The sequence below is a fragment of the Drosophila mojavensis genome, unplaced genomic scaffold (assembly GCF_018153725.1).
Source record: "Drosophila mojavensis isolate 15081-1352.22 unplaced genomic scaffold, ASM1815372v1 contig_80, whole genome shotgun sequence".
NCBI lineage: Eukaryota > Metazoa > Arthropoda > Insecta > Diptera > Drosophilidae > Drosophila > Drosophila mojavensis.
Window position 1 is genome coordinate 6937947 of NW_025318906.1, and position 24533 is coordinate 6962479.

A 24533-nucleotide genomic window follows, 5' to 3' on the forward strand; every position below is an offset into this window, starting at 1 on the left:
CAGCTGACGCAGATTTTTTGGAGAAGCGAGTGCGCTGGATGCCACACTCATTAAATATATATGTGTGTGTGTGTTGCGTGAGTGTGTGTGTATATGCATTTACCGTTTAAACAAACGGTCAGCGTCTACCAAAAAGACTCAAGGACGTAGCGGCAACAAGTGTTTGTTAATTGTTATTGATTTTTGTTGGTTTTCTTATTGTTGTTTTCAATTGGAGTGTTTCTCGCACTCTCTCTTCCTCTCTCTCTTTCACTTTTTCTTTCTTGTCTGGCTTTTGCTTGGTGAAGCTATCGATTCAGTTGAAAACATCGCCATGGAGTCGGCGGACACGCTCTTGGAGGAGCAGAAGCTCATGGCCGAGGCGAAATATCGCCAATATATGAGCAACATTGATAAAGCGCTGCGCAATTTTGAATATTCCAGTGAGTGGGCGGATCTAATTGCGGCACTGGGCAAACTAAGCAAGGTACGCTGACCCATATTATTATTAAATAGTACATTCACTACTCGAGCCACGCGCCGCGTTACTAATTGTTAGCAGCTGTCATAGTTATAAAAGAATATCTATATATATCATTATTTACATATGTATATATTTGTAGAACAACCTTTTTGTCCATAACTCTGATTCATGCGTTTATTTTTTGCTTGAAATCATCGTCGTCGACTGCTCGAGCCACTCGCCGCTCTTATCGCAATTGTGTTTCTCATGCCATTATAATTCAGGGCTTTTTCATACTTCAGCAAAAGAGTATTTCATGTAGTTCAAGGAAGTTGTATGAAGTTGTATGAAAAAGCTTTTCTCTAATTAAGCAAACTTTTTAATGATAATTAAAGCTATAGTTTTGTTCAATTATTAAAAACTTTATTCGGAACAATGTTTATTTATTTAGAGTTTTTAAAAATCAAGAATCGTAGTATCAATGAAATAGAAATGGAAAATGCTTGCTTTAGTTCGAGAATCAAATATATATATATGTACATATTTGTATAATATAATAATTGCAAAACTATTAGCTAAACATTATTTATATATCTGAAAATTATATTATAAATTTAAATATACATTGAAAAAGTTCTGCACCCACATATTTTATATAGTTTACAAATTCTAAAATTATATTATTCTTTAGAAATATATTAACCCCAACCTGAATGAACTGCATTTCGCCTGATATACTCGCATATTAATGCAATTTATTTAATTTTATTCAATATATTTATTATAATTATTTTGAAACTTGTTTTTCGTTGCCCGACGATAGGCCATATCAAGTAATGCGCAGTACCAGATCATACCGCGACGCTTGAAGATAGCCAAGCGACTGGCACAATGCATGCATCCCGCTCTGCCCTCCGGGGTGCACTTGAAGGCCCTGGAAACATACTCCGTGATCTTCAGCAAGACGGGACCCGAACGTCTGGCCACAGAGTTTATATATGGGTAAGCTGCGTCTCACTCAAATAACTTCTCTTTGTGCTCACATCTGTTATCTTCGATCCTTCCACAGTGCTGGACTTTTTCCACTGCTGGGCTATGCGGCCATGAATGTGCGGCCGGCTCTGCTGACCATCTATGAGACATATTTTGTGCCGCTGGGCGATAAGTTGCGTCCGGCGTTGAGTGGATTTCTGAGTGGCGTGCTGCCCGGCTACGACTGTGGCTTGGATCACTTTGAGCGCATTAGTGCGCTGCTCAAAAATGTTTGCGTTGCCGTCAATCCAATGCATTTTTATACTGTGCTGTGGGAGTCGGTGGCCAATAATGCTTCAATTCGATTGCCAGCCATTACGTTTCTGCTGGAGCACTTTAACAAGCGGCTGGATATGGAGAAGCAGACGTATATAATGGGTCATAATCGAGAGATTATGATGTCGGCGCTGTGCGCCTGCCTCAATGATTCTCTGATATTGGTGCAGCGTAATACGCTCGAGTTCCTGCTGCTGGGCTTCCCGATGCACACGAAGCTGCTGGATGAGGAGCAGCTCGTGCTGCTGGTCACAAATGGCTTGAATACAATACTAAGGCGTGATATGTCACTAAACAGGCGTCTCTTCTCATGGCTGCTGGCCAGCGAGATAACCAAAAACTCACCCACATATGATACACTGTCGCTGGACTCGGCGGCGCCGGCCGATGGCCAGAAGGAGGAACCATATTTTATTACACACTCACGGCATATACTCATTAGTGCGTTGGTGAATACGCTGCGGCTGAGCCTGGAGTGCCAGCCGATGGATCTGAAGCCGTATCGCATTATGCTCTCGCTGTTGGACAAGGCGGAGATCGGCAGCGCCGTGCTGGACTTTGTGCTGCACGATATAATACGAGCGATGTACATTTCTAGCAGCAATGCGGACGCGCTCAAGTCGGCCAATCTGCTCTTTGCCACATTCGATCCGGCCTATATATGGAGCTATATGACCAACATGTTTGAGCGCGCCTGCCAACAGGCGCCCAGCTCTGCCCAGTCCAATAGCGATGGCAAATTCGCCAGCATCGTTGGCTCCGGCGATCCGTGTGTGCTCGAAACATGTACATTAACTGAATTCCTGCTGGAGACCATCTCACTGGAGATGTATACGGAAACCACACGCGTCTATCTGCCCAAAGTATTTCTATCGATCATCCAGCTGCTCTCCCTGCACATGGATCGCCTGAGCAGTGACGAGGTCACCGCCTCACTGAAGCTATGCATGAAGATTGTCTCACGTGTGCAGCCAATGATAACGTGAGTAAATGAGGACACTCTCTGCATCAATATATATCTAATTATCCTTGCCCTTGCCCTTGCAGTAGCCCCATAAAGCTGAACAAGCTAATGGAGCAGAACAGCAACTCAGAGTCGGAGGAGAAGATTGTGAATGCGAATAGCAGCAGCAACAATGCTCTGGAATCTACAATGCAAGCGAATGCATTGGAGAAGAGTAAATCCGATTCACGTTTAAATCAATTTGGCGAGCATTCACAAAACGCCGAGCCCAACGACGAGGAGCTCATCAGGCGCTCAGCATCCAATCAAAGCGTCGTGCGACACAGTCCCAAAAAGAAAGCGAAATCCTTCTCACGACTCTCCGAACTAGATAAGGATGTAAGTCTGCCCAGAGGCTTCCTACATATAAACTGCAGAAATTCAATATTCGATTCTCAATTGCAGATCAGCAACTCGGACACGGGACAGCAGTCGTCCTCGGATCTGGATACACCGCGCAGCATTAAGAAGATCAAGGTCAAGGCCAAGGCCAAGGTGCCCTTCATACGCAGCAGCCCGAAAAAAACGCGACCCAGCAACATTGTCATTACGCCCAGCACTGCGGCGCCAGCTGATGCCACAGACGAGGCTGGCGTGGAGCCACCCAAGAGTGCGCCACCCCAGAATTGTCTGGAGTTTCAGCTGGACGATGAGCAGTCGAAGGCTACGCAACAGCGCGGCTTTTCCATACTGGAGAAGTGCATACGACAATATGAGATCTTCTTCGAGGTCTATTTGGCGCGTCAGTTGCTGCAAATCGAGACGAGCTCCGGCAGCTCGGAGCTCAACGATGGCACAAACAAATGCGCCATCAAGGTGCAGCTGCAGCGCAGCTCTAGTCACAGCTCCAGTCACAGCTCGACCCTGTTTATGGTCGAACAGGTGCTGGAGTATCACTGCCCGGCGCGTGAGTCACAAATCGAGCGACTCTTTGGACTGCTGCGTGTGGATTTGCTGCCGCGGGCGAAGCAGCTGCAACGTTTACTGAATCTTTCGCTGCCCACAACGACGGCCAGTGAGCTGAGCAGCGACAGCGATGCAGCCGAGGAGCCACAACAGAAGCTCCCAATTGATGCACAGACCCAACGCAACGTGCAGCAGCTGGCCGAGCTGCAGTTGCCCGCTGCATTGCGCAATGCCGTCAAATTGGCATCCACGCTGCTCGTGGAGATGTCCACGTTTCCCAATTGCAATAAGCACATTGTGCTGGACAAGAATGGTAGAGTAGAGTAGATAGAGAATCATAGAATACACATTAATTCATCTATGGCCTTTTCCTTGCAGAACCAGAGCTGCCCAATTGGCTGAAGGTGCTCTGCCTGGTGGCCTGCTTTGCGCAGAATGACAAGGAGCTGCAGGTGGCTGCCATAACGACGCTCTTCGATTTGATTAGGTAAGTATTGGAGCTTGAATCATAAGTGATAGCGCCTCCATTAACACATCTCCAATACGCAGTCTCCTGCGCTCTCAGATCGAGCATACGACGAGTCCAGGTGTGACATTTGTTGTCATGTTGCCGCTGCTGAAATTTGGACACGTTAGCCATATGGAGCAGCGCACACGCGTCTTTCAGCTGGTCACCTCCATATTGTGGGACTACTTGGGCACACCAGGCATCGATCCTGCTCAGATTGCAGCGCTGCTGTATCAGCTGCACAGCTGCCTCGAATCGGGCTTGGTTGAGACTGTAATTGGCAATCGCATGCATGCACAGCATCTGCTGCAGAGCCCGGCTCAGGTGGGGCTCGGCACGGGCAGCGCCCTGCGTAACTTCCAATTGGAACGAGTGACAGACGCCCAGCTGCTGTGCCCCACGGCCTGCCTGGATCGTCTGCGCGAGAGTCAGGCGCGCAGCTACAAGAAATTCGAGCTGCTCTGGCATCTGGGCCGGGATAAGCAGATGTCGCGTGGATTTGAGAAGACGCTGCTCAAGGTGCTCGACACGCTCGCCCTGCCACACTACATGTCCGAGCGGACGTTCGTGACCAACTGGTTGCAGGCGTCGCTGCTTCGTGGTGATTTGGCGCGCCTCACCAAGCCGCTCTACAAGATCTTGCTCTCGGCGAACTCGAGGCGTGTGGGCATTGTCCACATGCAGCAATTGTATCGCGAGTCGGCGGACGTCGAGCAGGCCGGGGATGAGGATCAACAGGCGCCAGCGTTTGAGCGCGATGTATATGCCATTAGCTCCGAGCAGGGCAATGTCAAGTATCATCACATGGAGGCGGCCAGCAGTAGTGGCAGCGCTGTTAACGGGGGCGGCAAGAAGAAGAGTCCCATCAGGCATCTGCCCAAGAAGATCTTCGGCGTGACACTGAGTGGCAAAACGAACAAAACTTCAAATTTTGTGAGTGATAAAACGCCATTGGCTAGCGAAGCTTTGCAGGACATCAACACCATTGGCCTGATCATAAATCCCTTGGAGAATGCGCACGATTTCGACGACGAAACGGATCTGGAGGAGCCACGCATTGAGCTGGTGCACACAGCGGGCAAAGATGCGCCACAAACGCCGCTGGAACAGAAGCTGGCGAGCGCCATGGATGAGAGCGACACGACGCAGCTGCTGGCACCCGTTGCGGCAGTCGAGCAGGAGCCGTCGTTGCACTTCGAACAGGACATCACCGACAATTCGGAGAGCAGCGATTTCGAGTCGGACTCCGAGCTGCGCGAGACCAGCATGGAGAAGGAGGACAGCTTAACCATCAGCTCGAGTGGAGCCGGCGGTGGGGGCGACGACGTCAAGCGCTTTGTGGGAGACTGCGAGCGTGTGACTGAGGCGCTGACGCAGCACGAGAGGATCAAGAGTCGCAAAGCGTATCGAGTGACGCGAGAGAAGACGCCAGGCGAGTCGAGCCTAAATGAGCCGGAGGAGCCGGCGCCAGTGGACAATGAGCATGCGCTGCCAGCGGATGAATACTTCAGCGAGGCAGCCGTGGGCAAGAAGTTGGCCAATGAGCTGCGCAAGCGTAAGAAGCTCCTGACCAGCAGCGAGAAGAAGCGGCTGAGCTGCATCTCCAAAACGTCGACGGACAGCAACCACAGCAATCTGGCAGAGTCCCTAGAAACAGAAGCAACAACAACAACAACAGCAGCAGCTGCCGGCGCCGGCGTCCCGCACAGCGATGAGGAGGCAGAGCTGGCCAATGAGCCGTCAAACAACCAGAGCACCATCAATGTGGAGGATAAGCGGCGCAACCTGTCCCTGGAGACGAGCAAACTGCAGCCGGATTGGCAGAAGACGCTGGAGAAGAGCAAACAAAATGTGGAAATCTTGCGACAGAATGCAGCGGCAGCGGCAGCAGCAGCAGCTGCGGCAGAGGAGCAACTGAGCATACGCTCGTCGACCAAGAGCAGCAGCTCCCTGGGCATCGGCACGTCCAGGCAGACGGATGCAGCGCAGCTCTATCACAATCATTTGCTGCTCTACTTGGCCATCTATGATACGCGGCAGACGCTCTACGCGCTGCAGACGTTGCGGAACATCATTTGCTGCGACAAGCGCACCTTCCTGTGCCTCTCAATAACGACGTCGTTCAGCAGCGGCAGCCTGAAGCAGCTGCTCATCCGGCATCGGAAGAGCATCTCGGGCAAGGGATTCGCCGGCAGCGTTAGCAACTCGGAATATGCCCAGGGCTATCGGGGCTGCATGCAGCTGGAGCTGTTGGTCACATTGCTGCTCTTCTATGCACGTGGATATTTTCAGCGCGAGTCCTTGGATCCGCAACGGCAGCCGCCCACGCTGCAGGATGTGGTGAATAATCGTCGCATTCAGCTGGAGAGCATCGAGCTGCTGGCCCTGATCTGCACCGAGCTCATCGACATTGTCAAGGGCATGGGCCGTGGCCTGGCCTGCTACATTGCGGATCTGCTGGTGCGCGCCAAGCTGCAGAAGGTGATGCTGCACTGCCTCAATAGCTCGGTCTGCAGCTACGCTAGGCGCGCGGGCAGCAGCTATGCGGATCAGGTGCTCAGCTTCAATGATCCGCAGGACGATCATCTGCACGCGGATTGCTTCCAGCTGCAGCTGTTGCGTTTGCTTCTATCTGTCATACGGCTGGAGCATGAGGTGCATCAGCTGCGTCAGGATACGCCCAGCGCTGGCGCTGCTGAGGATGCGAATGCCTCGGGCAATGCCTCGCCCACACGGCTGGCCGAGGGCGCCGCTGCCAATGTCAAATACTTGCCCAACTGCCTGATCAGCCAGCAGCCAATGTTTCTGGCCGCCGTGCTGGGTGCACTGCAGCAGGAGCGTCTGCGGCACTTGCATCGCAACTGGACGGATCTGGTGACCAGTTCGCTGAACTGCTTCAGCTTCGGTTCGCTGACGAACATCGTGATCAGTGTGGTGCATCAATTGTGCAACAATCTGGATCGCCTGGCCAAGCTGACGCTGCCCCAGCAGCGCCACTTTCCGCCGGACTATGTGCTCTCCCAGCTGGAGGCACTCACCATCCTCTGTCACTATTGCCTGCTGGACAATACGCAGCAGACGGCGCTGTCGCATCTCTTCAACCAGGCCTACCCACAGACGAGCGTGGCCGCCCAATCCTCCAGCACCGGGCAGCTGCTCAACAGCATTGTGCATTCGTTTCTCTCGGCCAGTGAGTCCACATCGACAGCAACGGCTCCACGTAATCCTCAGCTGCAGGCCGCACGCAATGCTGTGCTCTCGCACCTGCCGCGCATCATGACCAGCGTGGCAGCCATTTGGGACAGTGAACTGGGTCAGCTGCGTCCGGTGCGGCAGCAGCTGTTGGAGTTCCTCTCGCCCGTCTCACTGCATCATGGCTGCAATTTCCTAACGGCCATCGCCGTCACCTGGCAGCAACGTGGCAGCACCAACGCCAGCGCCAGCAGCTCCTCCGACATTGCGGAACAGTTCCAGCGCAACTCCACGCTGCAGGCTTGCCCGGCACAGTTGAGTCTGGTCTCGCTGGTCTCCAGCATACGGGTGATGCCGATGGACTCGTTTGTGCAGACCCTGCATCAGGTGGTGAAGTCACCGCCGCCCATACACCGCCCGCCCGCCCAGCTGAGCATTGAGGTCAGCGCGTTGGAGTTGTTCTATTTCTATATGAGATCAGCGCCAGCGCCGCAGCTGGCCGATGCTTGGGCCTCGTTGCTGGTGCTCATCCGGGATGGTTTGAATCTCACGCCACCGGCGCAATTCGCGCTGCTGATGCTGCTCAATGAGTTTGTGCAGCGCTGTCCCCAGATGCCGTTCCCCGATAAGAAGGAGGTGCGCGAGCTGCACGACGTGACGGCCCGGCTCGTGGAATCGCTGTCTAGTGTGGCGGGCGCCTGCCTGGAGCAGACCACCTGGCTGCGGCGCAATCTGGCCGTCAAGGAGGACACCGATGGCCTGGCCAAGGATAACAGCCTAGGCGGTGGCATTCAGCAGTATTCGCTGCAGGCACAGAGCGTGCTGGCCAGCATCCTGTCGAACCTGCTGGATGTCGCATACGGCTCGCAGGAGAAGGACAAGGTGGTGACAATTGTGACGACGCTGTTGTATAATATAACGCCGTATCTGAAGAATCATACGGCACGCAATGTGCCCTTCTTCTATGCCTGCTCCGCCCTGTTGGCCAGCCTCAGTGGCTATCAGTATACGCGCAAGGCTTGGCGCAAGGATATGCTGGATCTGCTGCTCGATCCGGCGTTCTTTCAAATGCACATCTCATGCCTGCCCTTCTGGCGCCAGATCATGGACAGCCTGATGACCTACGACAATATCACATTCCGGGAGCTAATGACACGGGTCAGCCTCTCGCAGGCGGGCGGCCTGAGCATCTTTGCGCCCAGGGAGCAGGAGTACGAGCTGCGTGCGATGCTGCTCAAGCGACTCGCCTTCGTCATCTACTGCAGTGAATACGATCAGCATAATAAGTACATGCCGGATATTCAGGGTAGGCCAATGATGCCAATCTTCCATAAAGTTCCGCTTTCTTATGTTTCTCTTTATCCCATCTCTCAGAGCAATTGGCCAACAATTTGCGTTTGGTTCCCCTTGGCCCGTCGGTGCAGGCAGCCGTGTTTCTCTGCTTCCGTGTCCTGCTGCTGCGCATGTCCGCCGACCATGTGACCTCGCTGTGGCCCATCATCATTGCCGAAATGGTGCAGGTGTTTCTGCAAATGGAACAGGAACTCAAGGCGGAGAGCGACGAGCGCGGGTATGTGGAAAATTAATAACTCATACGTGGAATATAAATTCATATCGATTAACTCCTTCCCATTGCAGTCAACAAGCACGCCTGCTGCCTGGCATTGATGTCTCCTGGTCATCCTCCAATTCGAGTGCACCAAATGGCATCAACGCACAGACGCCGATGCAGCAGTGGCGCGCGGTGCAGCTGGAGGCATGCAAGCTGCTCGAGCTGGGCTGCGTGTTGCCGGCGACAAAGTTGCCGCATTTCCAAATGTATCGCTGGGCCTTTGTGGGCACCGAGTTCGATGTGCACGAGGAGGTCGTCTCCCTGCCCGTGCCCAATGGAAGCATTGAGAACTTGGCTGCCTTGCCGAACGCGCTGTATGTGCCGCATGTGCGACGTGTGGCACGGCTGATGGACATGAAGTATACGAGTCACTCGCCGGTGAGTAGGAACAGATTTGCAGATTACGAATATCGAATATTGAACAACTAATTCTGGTTTGCAGTTGTTGCAGCGTCCACGCAATCGACATCTGATGCTGAATTTCCAGCAGTTGCAGTCGCTGCTGGAGCTCTATCCGTTCTTCTGCACGCTGGGCGTAAGCTGCACGAATACGTGCAACTATTCGGATACGGAACAGAACGTGGCTAACTGCTTGCAGGAGATTGAGGATTTGTTGGCGCAAGATTTTCTGGAGAAATTGCCGAGTATTACGACGCCCAGATGAAAACTGGTGGCTGGCGGCGGAGCAGGAGGCGGAGGCGTGGGTGCAGCAAGCAACAGGCAGACGACACAGGCGAACATCCAAACGACAAGCCTAACCAAGTTCGAGCTGGAGCTTAATCTAAGCGGAGCAACGCCCACAATTAATGGTCAAGCGGCGCGCATCTTTGCGGCTGTGCAAGCGAAGCTGAGCAGCCAGAATGCAGAGACGAGTTTCATGCAAAAATCAAACAACAAGACCAACTTTCCATTTTATGTTTAACGAGAAAGATTAAGAGAGAGACACCGAGAAAGGGAGAGGGAGAGGGAGGAGAACGGCGAAAGTCACGTAACGTTACGAATAGCTAGTTAGATAGATGCAGCCTAGTATATATATTATACAATGTATTAATGTATTGAATATTATATGTTTATAGCTTGTTGAGTAAGTCCTATGTGAAATGTTTAGCTTTTAGAGTAGTGGCACACACACACACACACACACACCCTGTATATGTATATGTATGTGTATATTTCAACTGTTGATAGCTGATAGCCGAAGTAAACGACAAATTGCAATTCCACACCGACAATTCTCTTGAATTCCATATCAAAACAAATGTGTTCAATATTCATTTGTTTATTTATAAATACGTTTTGTTTTTCTTGTATAAAATGAAGGCACTCCGTAAACTCTTAAATTACACGAATCTGCTAGCTAATGCAATTCGAGAAAGTATTAGAATAGAAAAAATAAATGAAAAACGAATAGAGATTTAACGTGAAATGCAAAGAGTTAAGAGAGATTCAAACGACGACCGTATGCTGCGGATTTCCCTGACGGTTCTTCAGCTGCAGATGATACGAGTAGACGATGCGGGCGCAGAACAGGCAAATAACTGAAAGGAATTGCAAAGGATATATGAATATCAAATATTTTATATATGATTTTATGTTCATGTTCACTTACGCATCACCACAATGTAGAAGAGCAGCGCGAGGATGACATTGTTGAAGCCGGACGCCTCGCGATAGCCACCAAAGTGGAAAATGGTGCCAAAGATGGCAAACGGAAAATTGATGGCAATCAGCAGGGCATAGATGAGCCAAATGCCAACCAAGATATGGTTATACTACAAAGAGAAACAATAACAAAACAAATTGTTTAATATATAGACATGTAAAGTGGATGCTCAATATATTCAATATTTTATTAGATCACAAACTTTTTAAGCTGCCCTCGCATATAAATATGCATGGCCATGCCTTGACTGTTAAACGTAGAAAGTTAATTATCATTAGCTAATTAAAAGAATTGTACATGGCTAAAAATTCTAAGCGCGACTATTAGATGCCCTGCTTTTGAGTAATTAAAAGCCATCAGAATAATACTTAAAACAAAAATCAGTAACAGCTGTATTAATCTAATACCGTATTGACTGTTAAAAGCTATAGATTATTTAGTGAACTATCGTATACGAATAATCGCATAGGTTATATAGTTACAATTTTAAAAGCGACTGTCAAGTCATTGAACTATCGTTTACAACAATTGCAAAATCTAGTTTGATCACTTAAAACTTCATTCACGTTGGCAACTGCCAAAATACTGGAATATAGGAATACGGTATTCACAAATCCTATTGGAATATTGACTTGGTTATCGTACAGTCCAATCGTTGAGCTCACTAGCAACAGCTTTCTCATATCGTATACGCCAATTGCATGCACGTTTCTTATTGGAATGCACATGATCTAATAAGCTCTACTCCATGCAAGCTGATTCATCACTGCGAAAACTTCAATTGCAACTGAAGCAACTCAAAGTTGGATTTTCATTTGGTAAGTGATTACATCACAATTTTCATTCTGATCTCATCCAAGTCAAGGTATCAAATAATGGCTACGTACATACAAAAATAATATAATTATATGTATGTATGCAGATTAGGTTAATGCAGTCGGAGACTCGAAAGGGTAGACAGCAAATGTTTAATCTCATTTAGCAATGAATCATGTTTTTCTTGAGAACAGATGGTATCTACTGTGTGCATATGCCCCGCTACCCAATTGGGCACAGTTTTATATTTAGAATTTTTGTTTTCTTAAATATAACACTTGTTGCCCGTTTAGAGCATACATAAGTTTGTGTGTATATGTCTTTATTTGTGTTTTTTTTGGAGTGTAAATTTGTAAGAGCAATCTTGGCATTAAGATATACGCTTATCAACAAAATAGTGGGACCGGAACCATGCCCAAGAAATAAATATTAAAAAAAAAAAAAAAATATATATATATATATATATATGTACCATATATGCACTGTATATGTATGTAGTGTATAGACTTACCCGTAGACAGCCAATGAGCAGGCAAACATTTGTAATGACCGCAATTGCGAATCCAATAAAAGTCAGAGCTGAAAAAAATAAAAATAATAAGAATTAATCTCTCTCTGTGTGATCATCATTGTATTTAAAACTTGGCGACAGACTTGCACAAAAATTCCAAACTATCTATGTAATTCAAAAACAAAAAACCAAAAACAACGAAACATAAACTGAATGAAAAAATAAAAAGAATCAACGCTCGCCCTCGTCGTTGAGAACACGTTTCGAAAAGCCTTGTATAGAGAAGTATTAGCTCATTCTTTATATTTACGTATATCTACATATATACATACATACATGTATAAATAATTATATGTATCTTTATACATACGTATACATGCATACATTTCAAAAATGTGGGAACGGCTAAACATAACAAAAACCAAAACAGACAAACACATTCACACTCACTCTCACACACTCATAAAAACGAACTCGAAAAGCATTTCCAATAAGAATTTCACTTACCACTGGGCGCGAATAGCGTATTTAATGCTATGGAAACTAGCGTATAGATGGCTATGCCCAAACACCAGCTGCGCAGCTCTGTGTCGCATGGTCCACGATCGACGGTTAGCTCGATTTTCATTTTAAAATGTTTGACTTTATTGTTATTTGAGCTTCAGCCAAATTCGTAGCGCAACTGATCGTAATTCTCGACTTAAATGCACAACCGACGTACGCAACAGGCTGAAAACAACTGAATACGCGTCTTTAAATTCTGCTACGCCTCACCACACACACAAACTTGCTAGCACACACATACACTTTCATCTCCCCAGTGAGCGTTGTTTACTGCTCCACAGAGAATTCATTAGCAAGATGGGCAGAGGGAGAGAGATGAGAGAGTGACATTTAAAAATATACATATCTACTACATGTCTGACGAGTGGCGGCTTCACATCTCACACGTATAACACAGACTAGAACAGTTAGTAAAAATTTTAAAATTTCACTGCAACTACACAAAAGCTTTTGGAACAGTCTGGCAATGCTGTGCGCTCTTAGGAAATGCAACGCTTACTCACGATTGAGTGATGAGGTTATGCAAAGCGAACAGCACGACGTCATTTTTTGAGAAAATGGTGCGCGCGCGTTTAAATTTGTATGAAAATCACGCAACTTTGACACTGCTATTTGTTTCAAAACTAGTAGACTAAATAAAACGAGCTGGGCGGCTAATCACAAGTTCTATACAGATTCACGACTCGGAAAATATAAAGGTTTTTGCTAATTTTTATACTCTAAGCCGTTTTCTAAGCAGTTATTGATCATGCAATCCCTTGACCACTTTTACTTTTGCATATAATGGATTTAACCTTACTATCTAAGGCTTGAATTTGTAAAACTAAAGAGTTACTACTAAGTATTATGCATTTCCCATCAATCCGCATCATTATATGTACTAATTTCATTCTTTATATTACAAATCTTTATATCCGATGGCCATAGATGATACGCAGCATTGTTAGCCTCTGCCTAGGTTTTTAGAGCTGATTCAGGCTAATTATATGTTTCCTTAGGTTTCAATACTCATAATCATGCTAAGTTTTCGACTTGACAATTAAAACACCAATTTTATTTTATTCTATCGGATGCTTCTGACATGACAGCAGGTGTGAGCAGCACCTTTATTGATGCAGAATCAATGTGTACGTAAATTGACATAAATAAACAATACTGATGGCGAAAATCTAGTTAACTATGTTCATCAACCATTCCTGCTGATATTTTGGCCGTTTTGGCCTTGGTTGCTTTCGAGAGGCCTCCCCGTTCATTCCATTATATACTTAATTTCTTTACTGTATGGAAATAAAATTAGGGATTGACCATTTTAAAGATATTTACTATTGAAATTTCCTTATATATACTTAATTTTGGTTATTTTCGACCACTTAGCCGATTTCTGCTGAAGTGCCTACCAATCTTCAGCTAGGATAACAGAGCACAATCTGGAAATATGACGTTACAAGAGTTAGTTAGCATTAAAAGTATCGGGACTGCTCTTTGCGCAACCTACTCTGTCTTTTAATAGTGGAAGCTGTCATTCACAATTCCGTAAAGTTCACAATTCCGCAAAACAACAGTTAACTTACAAACGCATTGCAACTTGCAAGTGTGAAATCATTCCCAATTTCGACGTAGACGAAGCGAGTACTCAGTTCTAATTTCAGGTTAGTGTAATTATGTATATGTACCAGGGATTCCAATTTGTCCTTTTTCCGGACAGATCTGTCCTGTTTTTAAAGGCTTTGTCTGGAAAAAGTATCAAACATTCTCTATTCGGAAATCTGTCCTTTTTTCGTGAATGCGAATCGTGTTCATATTTTTCCAGTCGGTTGGTTATTTTTCCAATTGTTGTATTGTACCGGTATTTGGTTAAGAAAAAATTGAATTGTGTATGTGCTTTGTATGTATTATCGACATCGTTTGTAATTGTGTTCAATACAAATAGAGTGATAAAATGCCCAAAGAGACTTATAAGCAAAAATATCGTTCTGCATAATCTACAAATATTGTATAATTGCAAAATTTGTTTGTTCTTTTTTTTTTCCGTAATTTACGTACATTTTTTTTTTTTTTTTTCCAAAACAAAATTGACATCACTGATATGTACATACATATTGCATATCGTATATGTAAATATTTGACTTTTGCATTTCATTATCCATAGAAATTTCGTTTTAATTTGGTGTAAACAACAAAGAGTGAAAAATGTTGAAAAGATTCTTCTGCATGAGTCTCAATACCGCCGGCGTGGTGATCGGCTGGTTGGGTATTGTTGGCTCCTTGTTGGGTATAATTCTGCTAAGCACAATTTTGAAATTTAACGATGATATTGTTAAGGCTCTTGACTTAAAGACGTCTTCTGGGGATGATCAAATGCATTTGGGTAAGCAAAAGCAGAAGTGCGAGAGAGAGAACAAAAATGTTTAACGGAAATCAAACAATATATCTTTGCTTTGCAGCTATTGTCATCGGATGCAGCGTTTACTTGGGGTTCATTCTGCTGAACTTACCGTCATCGGCCCTGCTAGTACTTGGCACCAAGAAGGTAAATGAGGGAGAAGGAGTGTGAGAGTGCATTCTGTTATAATGTTACTCTATTTACATATTTGCTTTGTCTGCAATCATCGTATGCTCATCTCTTTTACTCTAATGCACAGGAACGTCATCTGATGCTTCTGCCATGGCTGATTAATTCTGCCGTCGGACTTGCCTTTAACATTGTTTATCACCTGGTTGTACTAAACGTCGTGATCTACGCTGGCAAAGATATCAGGAGCCTTGTAGCTGTTCTGATACAAATTGCTCTAATACTAGGTGAGTCACACTTGGGGATATTGATGTAAATACAGAAGTCAATTATTGGCGCACCTGCAAGCGTTCAAACATTGCAATTCTGATTACCAGACATTCGTAGTTTTCTTATCTTACGCACACATACACATGTACATTTTTTTGTATATATATATATATATATATATATATATATATTGTATATATATATATATATATATGTATATATATACATGAATTCTCATTTCTGTTTTAGCTTTGCAAATCTACATTTATATGGGAATCTACTCGCTGTTCAAGCAAATTCAGAAAACACGCGCGCAGCAGCGTCCACTGACAACTGCTACACCAGGCATGACTGTACCAAATCAGGGCAATACGTATCCCAGCTATACCAAAAATTGAAAGCGAAGCATCAGAGCAAATGCGAACAACTTCGTTCTGCACTGCGACACTTAACACACACATTCAAATACAGATACATAATCACCAGAGCTGACACTTTAGCTTTTTTCACGTCAGATCAGACTTTATTTGAAGTCCTTATGCGGAAAAAATTCGAAAGCGGCGGGTTGCGGGAATTCTGGCATTAAAAAAACATTAATTTAGTTCTATTTTAGCTTTATTTAATTATCACTTACGATTTATTTTGTTTTTATCTTTGTTAAAAGTTTTGACTGAAAACTAAAAATCATGAATACAAGTATCGATACACGATTTTTTATCATACAATCTTTTGAAATCATTTCGTGGTTTGAGCAACACGTGTTTGTCAACAAAAAAACACAAATCTGCACGAAGTGGATTTGCATAGAAAGAAAAAATTAATTTTGGGTAAACTCAAAAAAAAAAAAAAAAAAAAAAAAAAAAACACAGAGCAAGAGATAGCACTCATTTTCGTGAGGATCCTAGAAATAGGATTGGAAGCGTTAAGTTTATTATGATTTTGGACGAATCAAGTGGCAAAGCGGCTCAGTAAATAACAATGCCCAAACACCAGCTGCGCAGCTCTGTGTCGCATGGTCCACGATCGACGGTTAGCTCGATTTTCATTTTCAAATGTTTGACTTCATTGCTATTTGAGCTTCAGCCAATTTCGTAGCGCAACTGATCGTGATTCTCAACTTAAATGCAAAACCGACGCGCGCAACAGGCTGAAAACAACTAAATGCTCGTCTTTAACGTCTTTACTGCTCCTAAGAGAATTAATTAACAAGAGGGAGAAAGATGAGAGAGTGGCATTTAAAAATAATATTCTACTTGTCTGACGAGTGGCGTGTTCACGTGTGAGAGCACGTATAACACACAAAACAGTTATTACACATTTTAAAATTTCGCTGCAACTAAACAAAAGCTTTTAGAACAGTCTGGCAATGCTGTGCGCTGTTAGTAAATGCAATGCTTACTGCAGATCTAACATTACCTAGTGAGTCGTCTTACAGCACTGTTAATAGTCTATAATTATAATATGAAAACATTAAAAGTTCTCTCATGATAATACATAGGTGTATTGTATAATTGTATAAATATTATTTACTAAACTAATTTGTTAAATTATTTTAATCAAAATACACACGCGACTTAACACTTAAGTTCGTTGCGTTGGTCGCAAACGTCAAATACGCAGCATCAATGTTCTGTTAATAAATTTGAAGCTGTCATCCCTGCACGATTCCGCAAAACAACAGTTAACTTGCAAACGCATTGTCAGTGTGAAATCATTCTCAATTGCGACGTAGACGAAGCGATTACTCAGCTCTAGTTTCAGGTTCGTGTGGTTATATATATGTATATATAATATTTGTGCATATATAAATATTTGTGCTTTTGCAATTGCAATATCCATAGAAATTTCGTTTAAATCTAGTGTAAACAACGAGTGAAAAATGTTGACAAGATTATGCTGCATGCGTCTCAATACCGCCGGCGTGGTGCTCGGCTGGTTGGGTATTGTTGGCTCCTTATTGGGTGTAATTCTGCTATCCACCATTTTGGGATATGCTGATGTTATTGCTAAGGGAATTGTCGATAAGATGCAACCTCAAGAAGCGACCTATGATGAAGTACATTCAGGTAAGCAAAAGCAGGAGAGCGAGAGAGATAGAGAGAGCAAAAATGTTTTAGAGAAATCAAACAAGTGCGTTAAAATGCTCATATCTTATCTTTGCAGCTATTGTCATCGGATGCAGCGTTTACTTGGGGATCATTCTGCTGAACTTATTGTCATCGGCCCTGCTAGTTCTTGGCACCATGAAGGTAAATGAGTGAGAAAGAGTGTAAGAGTGAGGGGATCGGTGGGAGGGGATCGTAGAGTAAACTGCAAACGTCATCCGTTCTGTTATAATGTTACTCTATTTATTTGCTTTGTCTGCAATCATCGTATGCTCATCTCTTTTACTCTTATGCACAGGAACGTCATCTGATGCTTCTGCCATGGCTGATTAATTCTGCCGTTGGACTTGTCTTTAGCATTGTTTATCATTTGGCTTTATTGGTCGCCGCGTTCTCCTCTGGCGCCGAGTTCGGAAGCGTTCTAGCTGCTTTGATACCCACTGCTCTTATACTAGGTGAGTCACACTTGTTGGGGATATTGATGTAAATTTAGCATACATTCAAACATACGAACATTGCAATTCTGATTACAAGGCTTTGGTAGTCTTCTTATCTTACTCACGCATACACATGCACATACCGAGGAAACACCCTTTATATATTTTTATTTTTATACATATACATATACTTGAATTCTTGGAATTTCGTATACATTGCTAATTGCGCCTTGGTTTCTCATTTCTGTTTTAGCTTTGCAAATCTACATTTATATGGGAATCTACTCGCTGTTCAAGCAAATTCAGCAAACACGCGAGCAGCAGCGTCCATTGATAACTGCTACACAGGGCATGGCTGTACCAAATCAGGGTAATACCTATCCCAGCTATACCAAAATTTGAAAGCGAAGCATCAGAGCAAAATCGATCAATTTGGTTCTGCACTACGACACTTAATACACACATTCGAACACAGATACATAACCACTTCCTTACTTTATCAACTGTTATAACAGAGAAAAAAAAGTCCCCCATCTATATATATATATATAAAAACTTACTTGAATATATGCAGAGCCATATGTTGCTCAGAATTTGTTGTAAATTGAATGAAATATTTTTTGGCGCATTTTTTAATGCTTGCTATAATATAATATATTAATAATAATAATAATATATATATATATTTATATATATATGTACACACACAGATGTAAGATTGAAAAGTTTTAGGGGCGGGGCGCGGCGGAAAGAAGAGGATCTCTCGAATCGTTGCAACCTGTTGATGGAGCAGCTTATGGTCATTTGCCCAGACCCAACCACATGTAGCTGGGATCAATAAACTGCGAACCTCGATATCCATTGGGATTACGCGACACCAGCGAGCGTATCTTCTGCGATGGTCGATAGCTGCGCAGCTTGGAGCCCTTGCGATCGGACGGCTGCCCGGAATCATAGTCGGCGCCATCCAAAGCACCCGCATCGTTATCATCATCATCGTCGTCGATTATCATTTGCTGATGCGGATGCACGCCCTCGAGCAGCTGGGATTCCTCCTCGCCGAGCTGATGTTTCGACTGCTCGGCATAGTGAACGTTCGCCTTCAGCTGCTTAAAGAAATCACCCAGATTTGTCATTACTCCTGGAAGTAAGAGAGAGCGGGTTTGGTGGGAGAGAAAGAGAGATACTTCACTTAGCAACAGGTTGGACGGGCTACTAAACAGGCAGCTAATCACCAGCACTGATGGAGGGCTTAAAGCGTGAACTAGACTCGCGTTTACGTTTATAGTAGTAGTTGGCCACATCCGGCTGCAGCACGTAATCGTTCAGATTCATTGTCGGCCTATACGGTTGGAGGCCACGTTTCAGTTTTGTTCTAGATCGTTCTGCCGGAGATTGCAGCCATGTCCGATGCACCTGGGCCAGCTCCTTCAAGTATTTATCGGAGCGCCAATGTCTGTTCTTGTTCAGCGGATACGGCGGGAAATTGAAAGCCATGTCAACAAATTCGGGAACCATTTCCCTGGCCTCAATATTTGGCAACAGATTTCCGTTGCCATAAAAGTTGCTCGCTGGCCAGTTGCTGTCGTCGCTGTCGTCCCCGCCGCTGATGCTGCTGCTGCTCCAGGACGACGCCAACGCTTCCTTTGAGCTGCCATCGATGGCCATCATTTGCATGGGCGATGCTGTGGAACAAGTAGCATTCATTTACTATATATGTATATATATTTGTATGTATATATGTATATTCGTATCCACGGGGATTCATATTTTCTAGTGCCTGGAACGGATGTTCAATTTCCGTTTGGGCTCCTGCAGATTTTAATTGCTGATATGCACAGAACAAAAAAGGAAAACAATAATATTAATTGAGGGTCAATCGCTAAGCTGACAGATAGACAGACATACGTATGTATCCATATGTATGTATCCATGTCATATGCCACCAGACATACACCAGTTGAATCAGAGTTAATGTTGAACGCTTTTAAATTTCTGTTTCGATTTCATTAAATTGTGGAATTGCTCTGTTGAGTTAAATATTCATGCGGCCTGATAATGTACGGATCAGAGTTAGATTGATTGAATTGTGCCTGGTTGCAATATAATGTGTATATGTATGTTTATTAGGCCTGATAATGCTTGAGTAATTTACATGTTCTCATATTTTTATAGACTTATTTTACTTGGGATAAGAGCTGAAGAAGGCATCAGATAAATCAGAATTTAAATTTTCAATAAAATGTATTTTTGATATATTACGACAAAAAGCTATATCAAGTTTATATGTACATATATTTTAAAAGAATGCTTAATATATGCCAGACTCCACATAGTATATCATTTTAGTATTTCCAGCTAAACCCTAAATCCCAAACTTTGCTTCTAGTTTAAAAACTGTAAAAGATAAAGCTATTCCAGTCACGCTTCTAGTATTATATATATTATAATAATAATTATATAACTAATATTAGTGTGTGACTGTTCTGTACGAATGCATGCTTACAAGTTCAGTTCTTTATCAGTCGTCTATAGTGAGCTCATTTCACAACCATGCTGAATAAAAGTAAAATATACAAATGAAAAAATATTAACAAGTGTAAATAAAAAATTCCGATAACTTTTATATATAAATTTCATATTATTGTGTAATTCATTGATACATTGTCATATACATACGTACATATGTACATATATAGTCTAACTGAACAACTCCAACTCTATATAAAATTCAATCAGATATATGTAACTTGTTTTTAGCTTAGTTTTTTTGTTTTGTTTCATGGATGTTATTTTATACTATAATTTCTCATTATTTGCACGTCTCATGTTATTAATTTAAACTAAACAATGATCAATGTGGGGGGGTTTCCCTCTGCTCGTAAGCAAATAGGGCTAATTTCTGGTTATCTGTAGAGTTTATACTACATATAAGCAAATATACAAATATTGTTATATACATATATATAAATATATTCACAGATTGATGTTTATACTATATATGCAAAAATGTGTATGTATATATGTATATATATAAACAGGCAAACACATACAAAGATTCATATTCAGAGATGACTATTTGGAATGTGGCTATTTTTTGCTTGTGTAATAAATTTTCTGGTTATTCTTAATCAACTTAGATTTTAAATTAAAAGTGGGGTAAAACCTTTTAAATACATATATACATATAACGATTATTTTCATTCAAAACAAGTAATCTAAAAGAAAGCATAAAACAAACCGCAAATGTTAAGAATGCGGGGTTAATAGACTTTGATTTGCATAAGGAAAGCTTGCAAAATTGTTATATGGAGTTGACTGTTATACAAACGTATAACAATGCCGCCTTTTAAAATAATTCTAATTCAACGGCGTAAGTGCGGTTAACCAAATTGTTAAAATGCTGCCCATACATAATTATGCATACCTATATACATACATATGCATATATATGTTCATATACTGATTATAAATATAATTATGTGTACTATTATAGCCTGTTATAAAAACATACATACGTCATATGCATTGCCAAATCCAATTCTAAGAAAAAACTGAGGTCAGCTACGAATGAGTGCGGTTTCACTATGCTTTATCAACTTAGTTTGAACTTGGGTTATAGAAATAATATATATTTTTCATTAATACGCGTGCCTCATTTTAAGTTTTAGTTAAACGCAATGATTGTCGAGTCAGTTCTGCGCTAAAACGGATTCGGCTTAAAATCTGTTTTATATGCAACAAAGCAAATGCATTTTGTACGGTTTTAGAGAAAATGTTTCGAACAGCTGTCTGAGTGTCAAGTTTCTTTACCTCAATTAAAAGTATTAGTGAAACTTTCATTCTCATTCTAAATTTCTACAGTATTTGACTAAAGTCTCATACGGAAATTGAAAGTATTTCCCACTGGTGATTCATAATAAATGTTCTCAATTAACATGGGAATTACCTAGTTTCGATTGAGCACTCTGTGCTTTTTTTTTGTTATATTATTTTATTTATAAATAAACATTATTTAATCTATTTGTCGTCCTACAATATCAATGCTCAGCAACAATTTACATTGTGCTCAATGGATTCACTGTTTTTTGTATTTTTTTAATTGTACGGTAAAAACTTGATAAGTTAGAAAATTAGTTTTTTAAATAATTTATTAATAAGTTCATAGTTCACACTTCATACTCTTATACTCTTCATAGTCTTATTTCGTATTCACTCTCTTATCAAGCTCACACCAGTAAACACTCACGTTTTTATAACATCGTTCACACGCGTTTTATTAACATGAATGCCAACTTTTGGTCCTTAAATAATTAATAGTAAAAGTCTCAAAGAAAAAAAAAAAAAAAAAAAAAATATTTACATAGATATATATATAATAAAATAAAAATTCAAAATATTATAAATAAAAATGAAAAAAATTAAAAATGCTTAGATTATCTAATGCGTGGATCAAATCAAATAAATCTAAAAAGAGGAAAATAACATTATTTTTTATAAAGAAAAAATTTAATAGATTAAAGAATAATTATTATTTATAAAATTTCGTGGTTGTCTTACCCGTCATCAGCAGCAGGAACAGCGATATGCATTGCCTTTGATTGAAACATTGAAGCAACATAATTTATAAATTTATTTTTAGTGAATTGAGAAGGAACTCTATAATTAGAGTTTAGACATTTTGTCTAGTATGACTTTAGCTTTTGCCTCGGCTAAAGACTTGTTGAGCACATTATTTATTAGTTAGCAAATAGTAGAGTTGAGTTTCAAGGAGACGGAGCCGGAGCCGAAGCAGGAGCAGGAGCAGCAGAGCACAAGATCGGATTCCACAAAACGAGGCAACTGACAACGGTCGACTGATGGCAGAGTCGGATGCTTGAAGGGTTTTTATAGCCGACAGGCGACGAGCACCTGTTGTCCCTGCTGCCTCGGCTGGCCAGGTGGCAGGAGGAGAGAGGGACAGGCAGGCGGCAGAGGGCAGGCAAGCAACTTCAACGGTTTTGGGGCATGCGCAAAAACTATCGCATTAGCTGCTTATTTGAAACGCAACTCGACTCGCCTCGACTTAACTCGCCTCGCTTTAGATATTGTCTAATATGCATGGCCATGGAGCAATTGGCCAATCCGCCGGTGGGTGGCATGGCCGACATCTGTGTGTGGCCATTTACCCGTTGAGCAGCACTTCGGCTTTAAGCGGCAATAAGGCTCAGGTGTGCCAAAAGGTATACAAGTGCAATTATCATACCCTATTGCGCAATGCGATATTCAGTTATTCAGATTTTCCACACACAGTGTTGCCCCTGGCGGCGCGACCGGTCCTGACCGTTAGCCTGACGTCAAAGGATTCGTACTGCTTTGCGAATAAAAAAAAAAATACAAACTAACTAAATTGAAAAAATTTTTTAGGATTTGCATAATTGTGTCAGTGGCTAGCGGTTTTTCTACCTTTTGTTCTGTTGCTTTGAGTCCAGCTTCCATCTAGAGCTTGATGCTTGATGTTGCTCCTGTTGCTGCTCCTGCTACTCCTGCTGCATTTACTTTACAACCTAATTAGATTTGTGGTTTGGTTCTTTGTGACGCGGTCGGCGAGCTAATGGTCAGTAAATGCAGCAACATTAGCAACAGCTACAGCAACAGCAACAGCTCTTGCAGCAGCAGCAGCAGCAGCAACAGCAGCAGCTCAAACTTTTGCAGCAAGCCATTTAAAAGTTTCAAACACTTTTGCTAATTTGTCTACTTTGAACTCATTTAGCTTTTTTTGTAAAACATTGTCACAGCGTTGTGCTTGACGTTTTTCAATTTAAATTGAATTTTCCCATGAATAATTAAATAATTTTTGCAAGTACCTAAAAGCATGCAACACTTTTTTGCATTCACTGTGCAATGGCATTTGCATAACCTTTTAGCAGAGGCAGTTGGCGTATACGTTATTGTGTTACAATTATGCCATAATTACATTTTGTATATTGTTTTAACTAATGAGGAGGCCAATATATACTTGTTTTTATTTATTGAAATATACTATTAATGTTGGCTGAAAATATGATAGGCTGTAGTAATTTAGACTGTGTATAAGACAATTGTCAGTAATAATGACCTTTTGCAAAGATATATATGGGAAGATATTTTTGGTTTACTTAATATTCAAATAGGGTTGTTTATATAGGTAACAATTATTCTTATTTGTTTAAATTACATTGTTTTTTTTTTTTTTTTTTTTTTTTTAATATTAGTGACAGCTTACACAAGTTAGTTGACGCGCCCAAATGAGCAGAATAATTAGACAATAAGCACATAAACGGTTACTGGAGTACCTCTTATTTCAATAAACAAAAATAAATTACATCGTATTTCAAAACAGAAATTCCAGTAAAATTTAAAAGAACCGCCTGTAAGCCGTGCACTTCTCACGAAAACAAGCACCCTGTTTGCCATAGGTCATAAAAGTTAAAAGCTTTAAAAGCTTTACCCAATAGAACAGCAAGAATTCGAAGCTTGTTTTAGTCTCAGTGTAACATTACCATTTTGAGTATAACAGCAAAGCAGCGCTGTTAGCATTGTTTGTTATTTTTAAATGCCTCAGCGGCTTTTACTTTATTTTGTTATCAAAGAGAAATGTATAGTTTTCAAAGTATATAATAAAAACTTGTATTTTATTTTTATAAATCAGATTATTAAACACAA

The 24533-nt window shown here is 42.5% G+C and overlaps 5 protein-coding genes across 9 annotated transcripts; 3 read left to right on the forward strand and 2 right to left on the reverse strand.

The window, feature by feature from the left end:
* The first annotated feature begins 287 nt into the window (after positions 1 to 287).
* LOC6578979 (protein dopey-1 homolog) lies at positions 288 to 10194 on the forward strand. Its single transcript, XM_032729763.1, has 10 exons — positions 288 to 466; positions 1266 to 1444; positions 1512 to 2732; positions 2798 to 3092; positions 3159 to 3972; positions 4038 to 4146; positions 4209 to 8665; positions 8734 to 8929; positions 8998 to 9349; positions 9414 to 10194. Exons 1-10 carry the CDS (start codon positions 314 to 316, stop codon positions 9633 to 9635), a joined length of 7998 nt encoding a protein of 2665 aa, XP_032585654.1. The 5' UTR covers positions 288 to 313; the 3' UTR covers positions 9636 to 10194.
* A 40-nt stretch (positions 10195 to 10234) lies between these two features.
* On the reverse strand, positions 10235 to 16437 carry LOC6578980. Of its 2 annotated transcripts, XM_044010664.1 has the most exons (5): positions 16298 to 16437; positions 12469 to 12533; positions 11962 to 12029; positions 10581 to 10743; positions 10235 to 10509 (listed from the first exon to the last, which is right to left on the reverse strand). In XM_044010664.1, exons 1-5 carry the CDS (start codon positions 16351 to 16353, stop codon positions 10418 to 10420), a joined length of 444 nt encoding a protein of 147 aa, XP_043866599.1. In that variant the 5' UTR covers positions 16354 to 16437; the 3' UTR covers positions 10235 to 10417. The 2 variants fall into 2 exon arrangements, with proteins under 2 accessions (XP_043866599.1, XP_002004877.1); XM_002004841.4 differs by lacking the exon at positions 16298 to 16437 and having other exon boundaries at positions 12469 to 12893.
* LOC6578981 lies at positions 14067 to 16029 on the forward strand. Its single transcript, XM_002004842.4, has 5 exons — positions 14067 to 14174; positions 14675 to 14893; positions 14970 to 15055; positions 15168 to 15324; positions 15557 to 16029. The coding sequence occupies exons 2-5, from the start codon at positions 14716 to 14718 to the stop codon at positions 15703 to 15705; spliced, it is 570 nt and encodes a 189-aa protein (XP_002004878.1). The 5' UTR covers positions 14067 to 14174; positions 14675 to 14715; the 3' UTR covers positions 15706 to 16029.
* A 521-nt stretch (positions 16438 to 16958) lies between the features above and the next one.
* LOC6578982 lies at positions 16959 to 18453 on the forward strand. Of its 3 annotated transcripts, none has more exons than XM_015163402.3 (5): positions 16959 to 17068; positions 17149 to 17373; positions 17471 to 17556; positions 17711 to 17867; positions 18103 to 18453. In XM_015163402.3, the coding sequence occupies exons 2-5, from the start codon at positions 17187 to 17189 to the stop codon at positions 18249 to 18251; spliced, it is 579 nt and encodes a 192-aa protein (XP_015018888.1). In that variant the 5' UTR covers positions 16959 to 17068; positions 17149 to 17186; the 3' UTR covers positions 18252 to 18453. The 3 variants fall into 3 exon arrangements, with proteins under 3 accessions (XP_015018888.1, XP_002004879.1, XP_032585656.1); XM_002004843.3 differs by having other exon boundaries at positions 16961 to 17068; positions 17168 to 17373; XM_032729765.2 differs by having other exon boundaries at positions 16996 to 17068; positions 17161 to 17373.
* Positions 18454 to 18553: 100 nt separating this feature from the next.
* Positions 18554 to 22716, reverse strand: LOC6578983. 2 transcript variants are annotated; one of them, XM_015163403.3, is made up of 3 exons: positions 22410 to 22716; positions 19085 to 19534; positions 18554 to 18987 (listed from the first exon to the last, which is right to left on the reverse strand). In XM_015163403.3, exons 1-3 carry the CDS (start codon positions 22468 to 22470, stop codon positions 18650 to 18652), a joined length of 849 nt encoding a protein of 282 aa, XP_015018889.1. In that variant the 5' UTR covers positions 22471 to 22716; the 3' UTR covers positions 18554 to 18649. The 2 variants fall into 2 exon arrangements, with proteins under 2 accessions (XP_015018889.1, XP_002004880.2); XM_002004844.4 differs by having other exon boundaries at positions 18554 to 18990; positions 22410 to 22715.
* Positions 22717 to 24533: the final 1817 nt, after the last annotated feature.

Coding starts and splice junctions, on each gene's coding strand:
- LOC6578979 (XM_032729763.1), top strand. CDS start 314: ATGGAGTCGGCGGACACGCTCTTGGAGGAGCAGAAGCTCATGGCCGAG. Junction 2,733..2,797: donor CGTGTGCAGCCAATGATAAC/GTGAGTAAATGA, acceptor TTGCCCTTGCAG/TAGCCCCATAAAGCTGAACA. Junction 3,093..3,158: donor TCTCCGAACTAGATAAGGAT/GTAAGTCTGCCC, acceptor TCTCAATTGCAG/ATCAGCAACTCGGACACGGG.
- LOC6578980 (XM_044010664.1), bottom strand. CDS start 16,353: ATGAAAATCGAGCTAACCGTCGATCGTGGACCATGCGACACAGAGCTG. Junction 12,534..16,297: donor GACACAGAGCTGCGCAGCTG/GTGTTTGGGCAT, acceptor GCTGCGCAGCTG/GTGTTTGGGCATAGCCATCT. Junction 12,030..12,468: donor TACGCTATTCGCGCCCAGTG/GTAAGTGAAATT, acceptor TATTTTTTTCAG/CTCTGACTTTTATTGGATTC.
- LOC6578982 (XM_015163402.3), top strand. CDS start 17,187: ATGTTGACAAGATTATGCTGCATGCGTCTCAATACCGCCGGCGTGGTG. Junction 17,374..17,470: donor CTATGATGAAGTACATTCAG/GTAAGCAAAAGC, acceptor TTATCTTTGCAG/CTATTGTCATCGGATGCAGC. Junction 17,868..18,102: donor ACCCACTGCTCTTATACTAG/GTGAGTCACACT, acceptor TTTCTGTTTTAG/CTTTGCAAATCTACATTTAT.
- LOC6578983 (XM_002004844.4), bottom strand. CDS start 22,470: ATGTTGCTTCAATGTTTCAATCAAAGGCAATGCATATCGCTGTTCCTG. Junction 19,535..22,409: donor GTTCCTGCTGCTGATGACGG/GTAAGACAACCA, acceptor CTTGTTCCACAG/CATCGCCCATGCAAATGATG. Junction 18,991..19,084: donor TAAGCCCTCCATCAGTGCTG/GTGATTAGCTGC, acceptor TCTTACTTCCAG/GAGTAATGACAAATCTGGGT.
- LOC6578981 (XM_002004842.4), top strand. CDS start 14,716: ATGTTGAAAAGATTCTTCTGCATGAGTCTCAATACCGCCGGCGTGGTG. Junction 14,894..14,969: donor GGATGATCAAATGCATTTGG/GTAAGCAAAAGC, acceptor TTTGCTTTGCAG/CTATTGTCATCGGATGCAGC. Junction 15,325..15,556: donor ACAAATTGCTCTAATACTAG/GTGAGTCACACT, acceptor TTTCTGTTTTAG/CTTTGCAAATCTACATTTAT.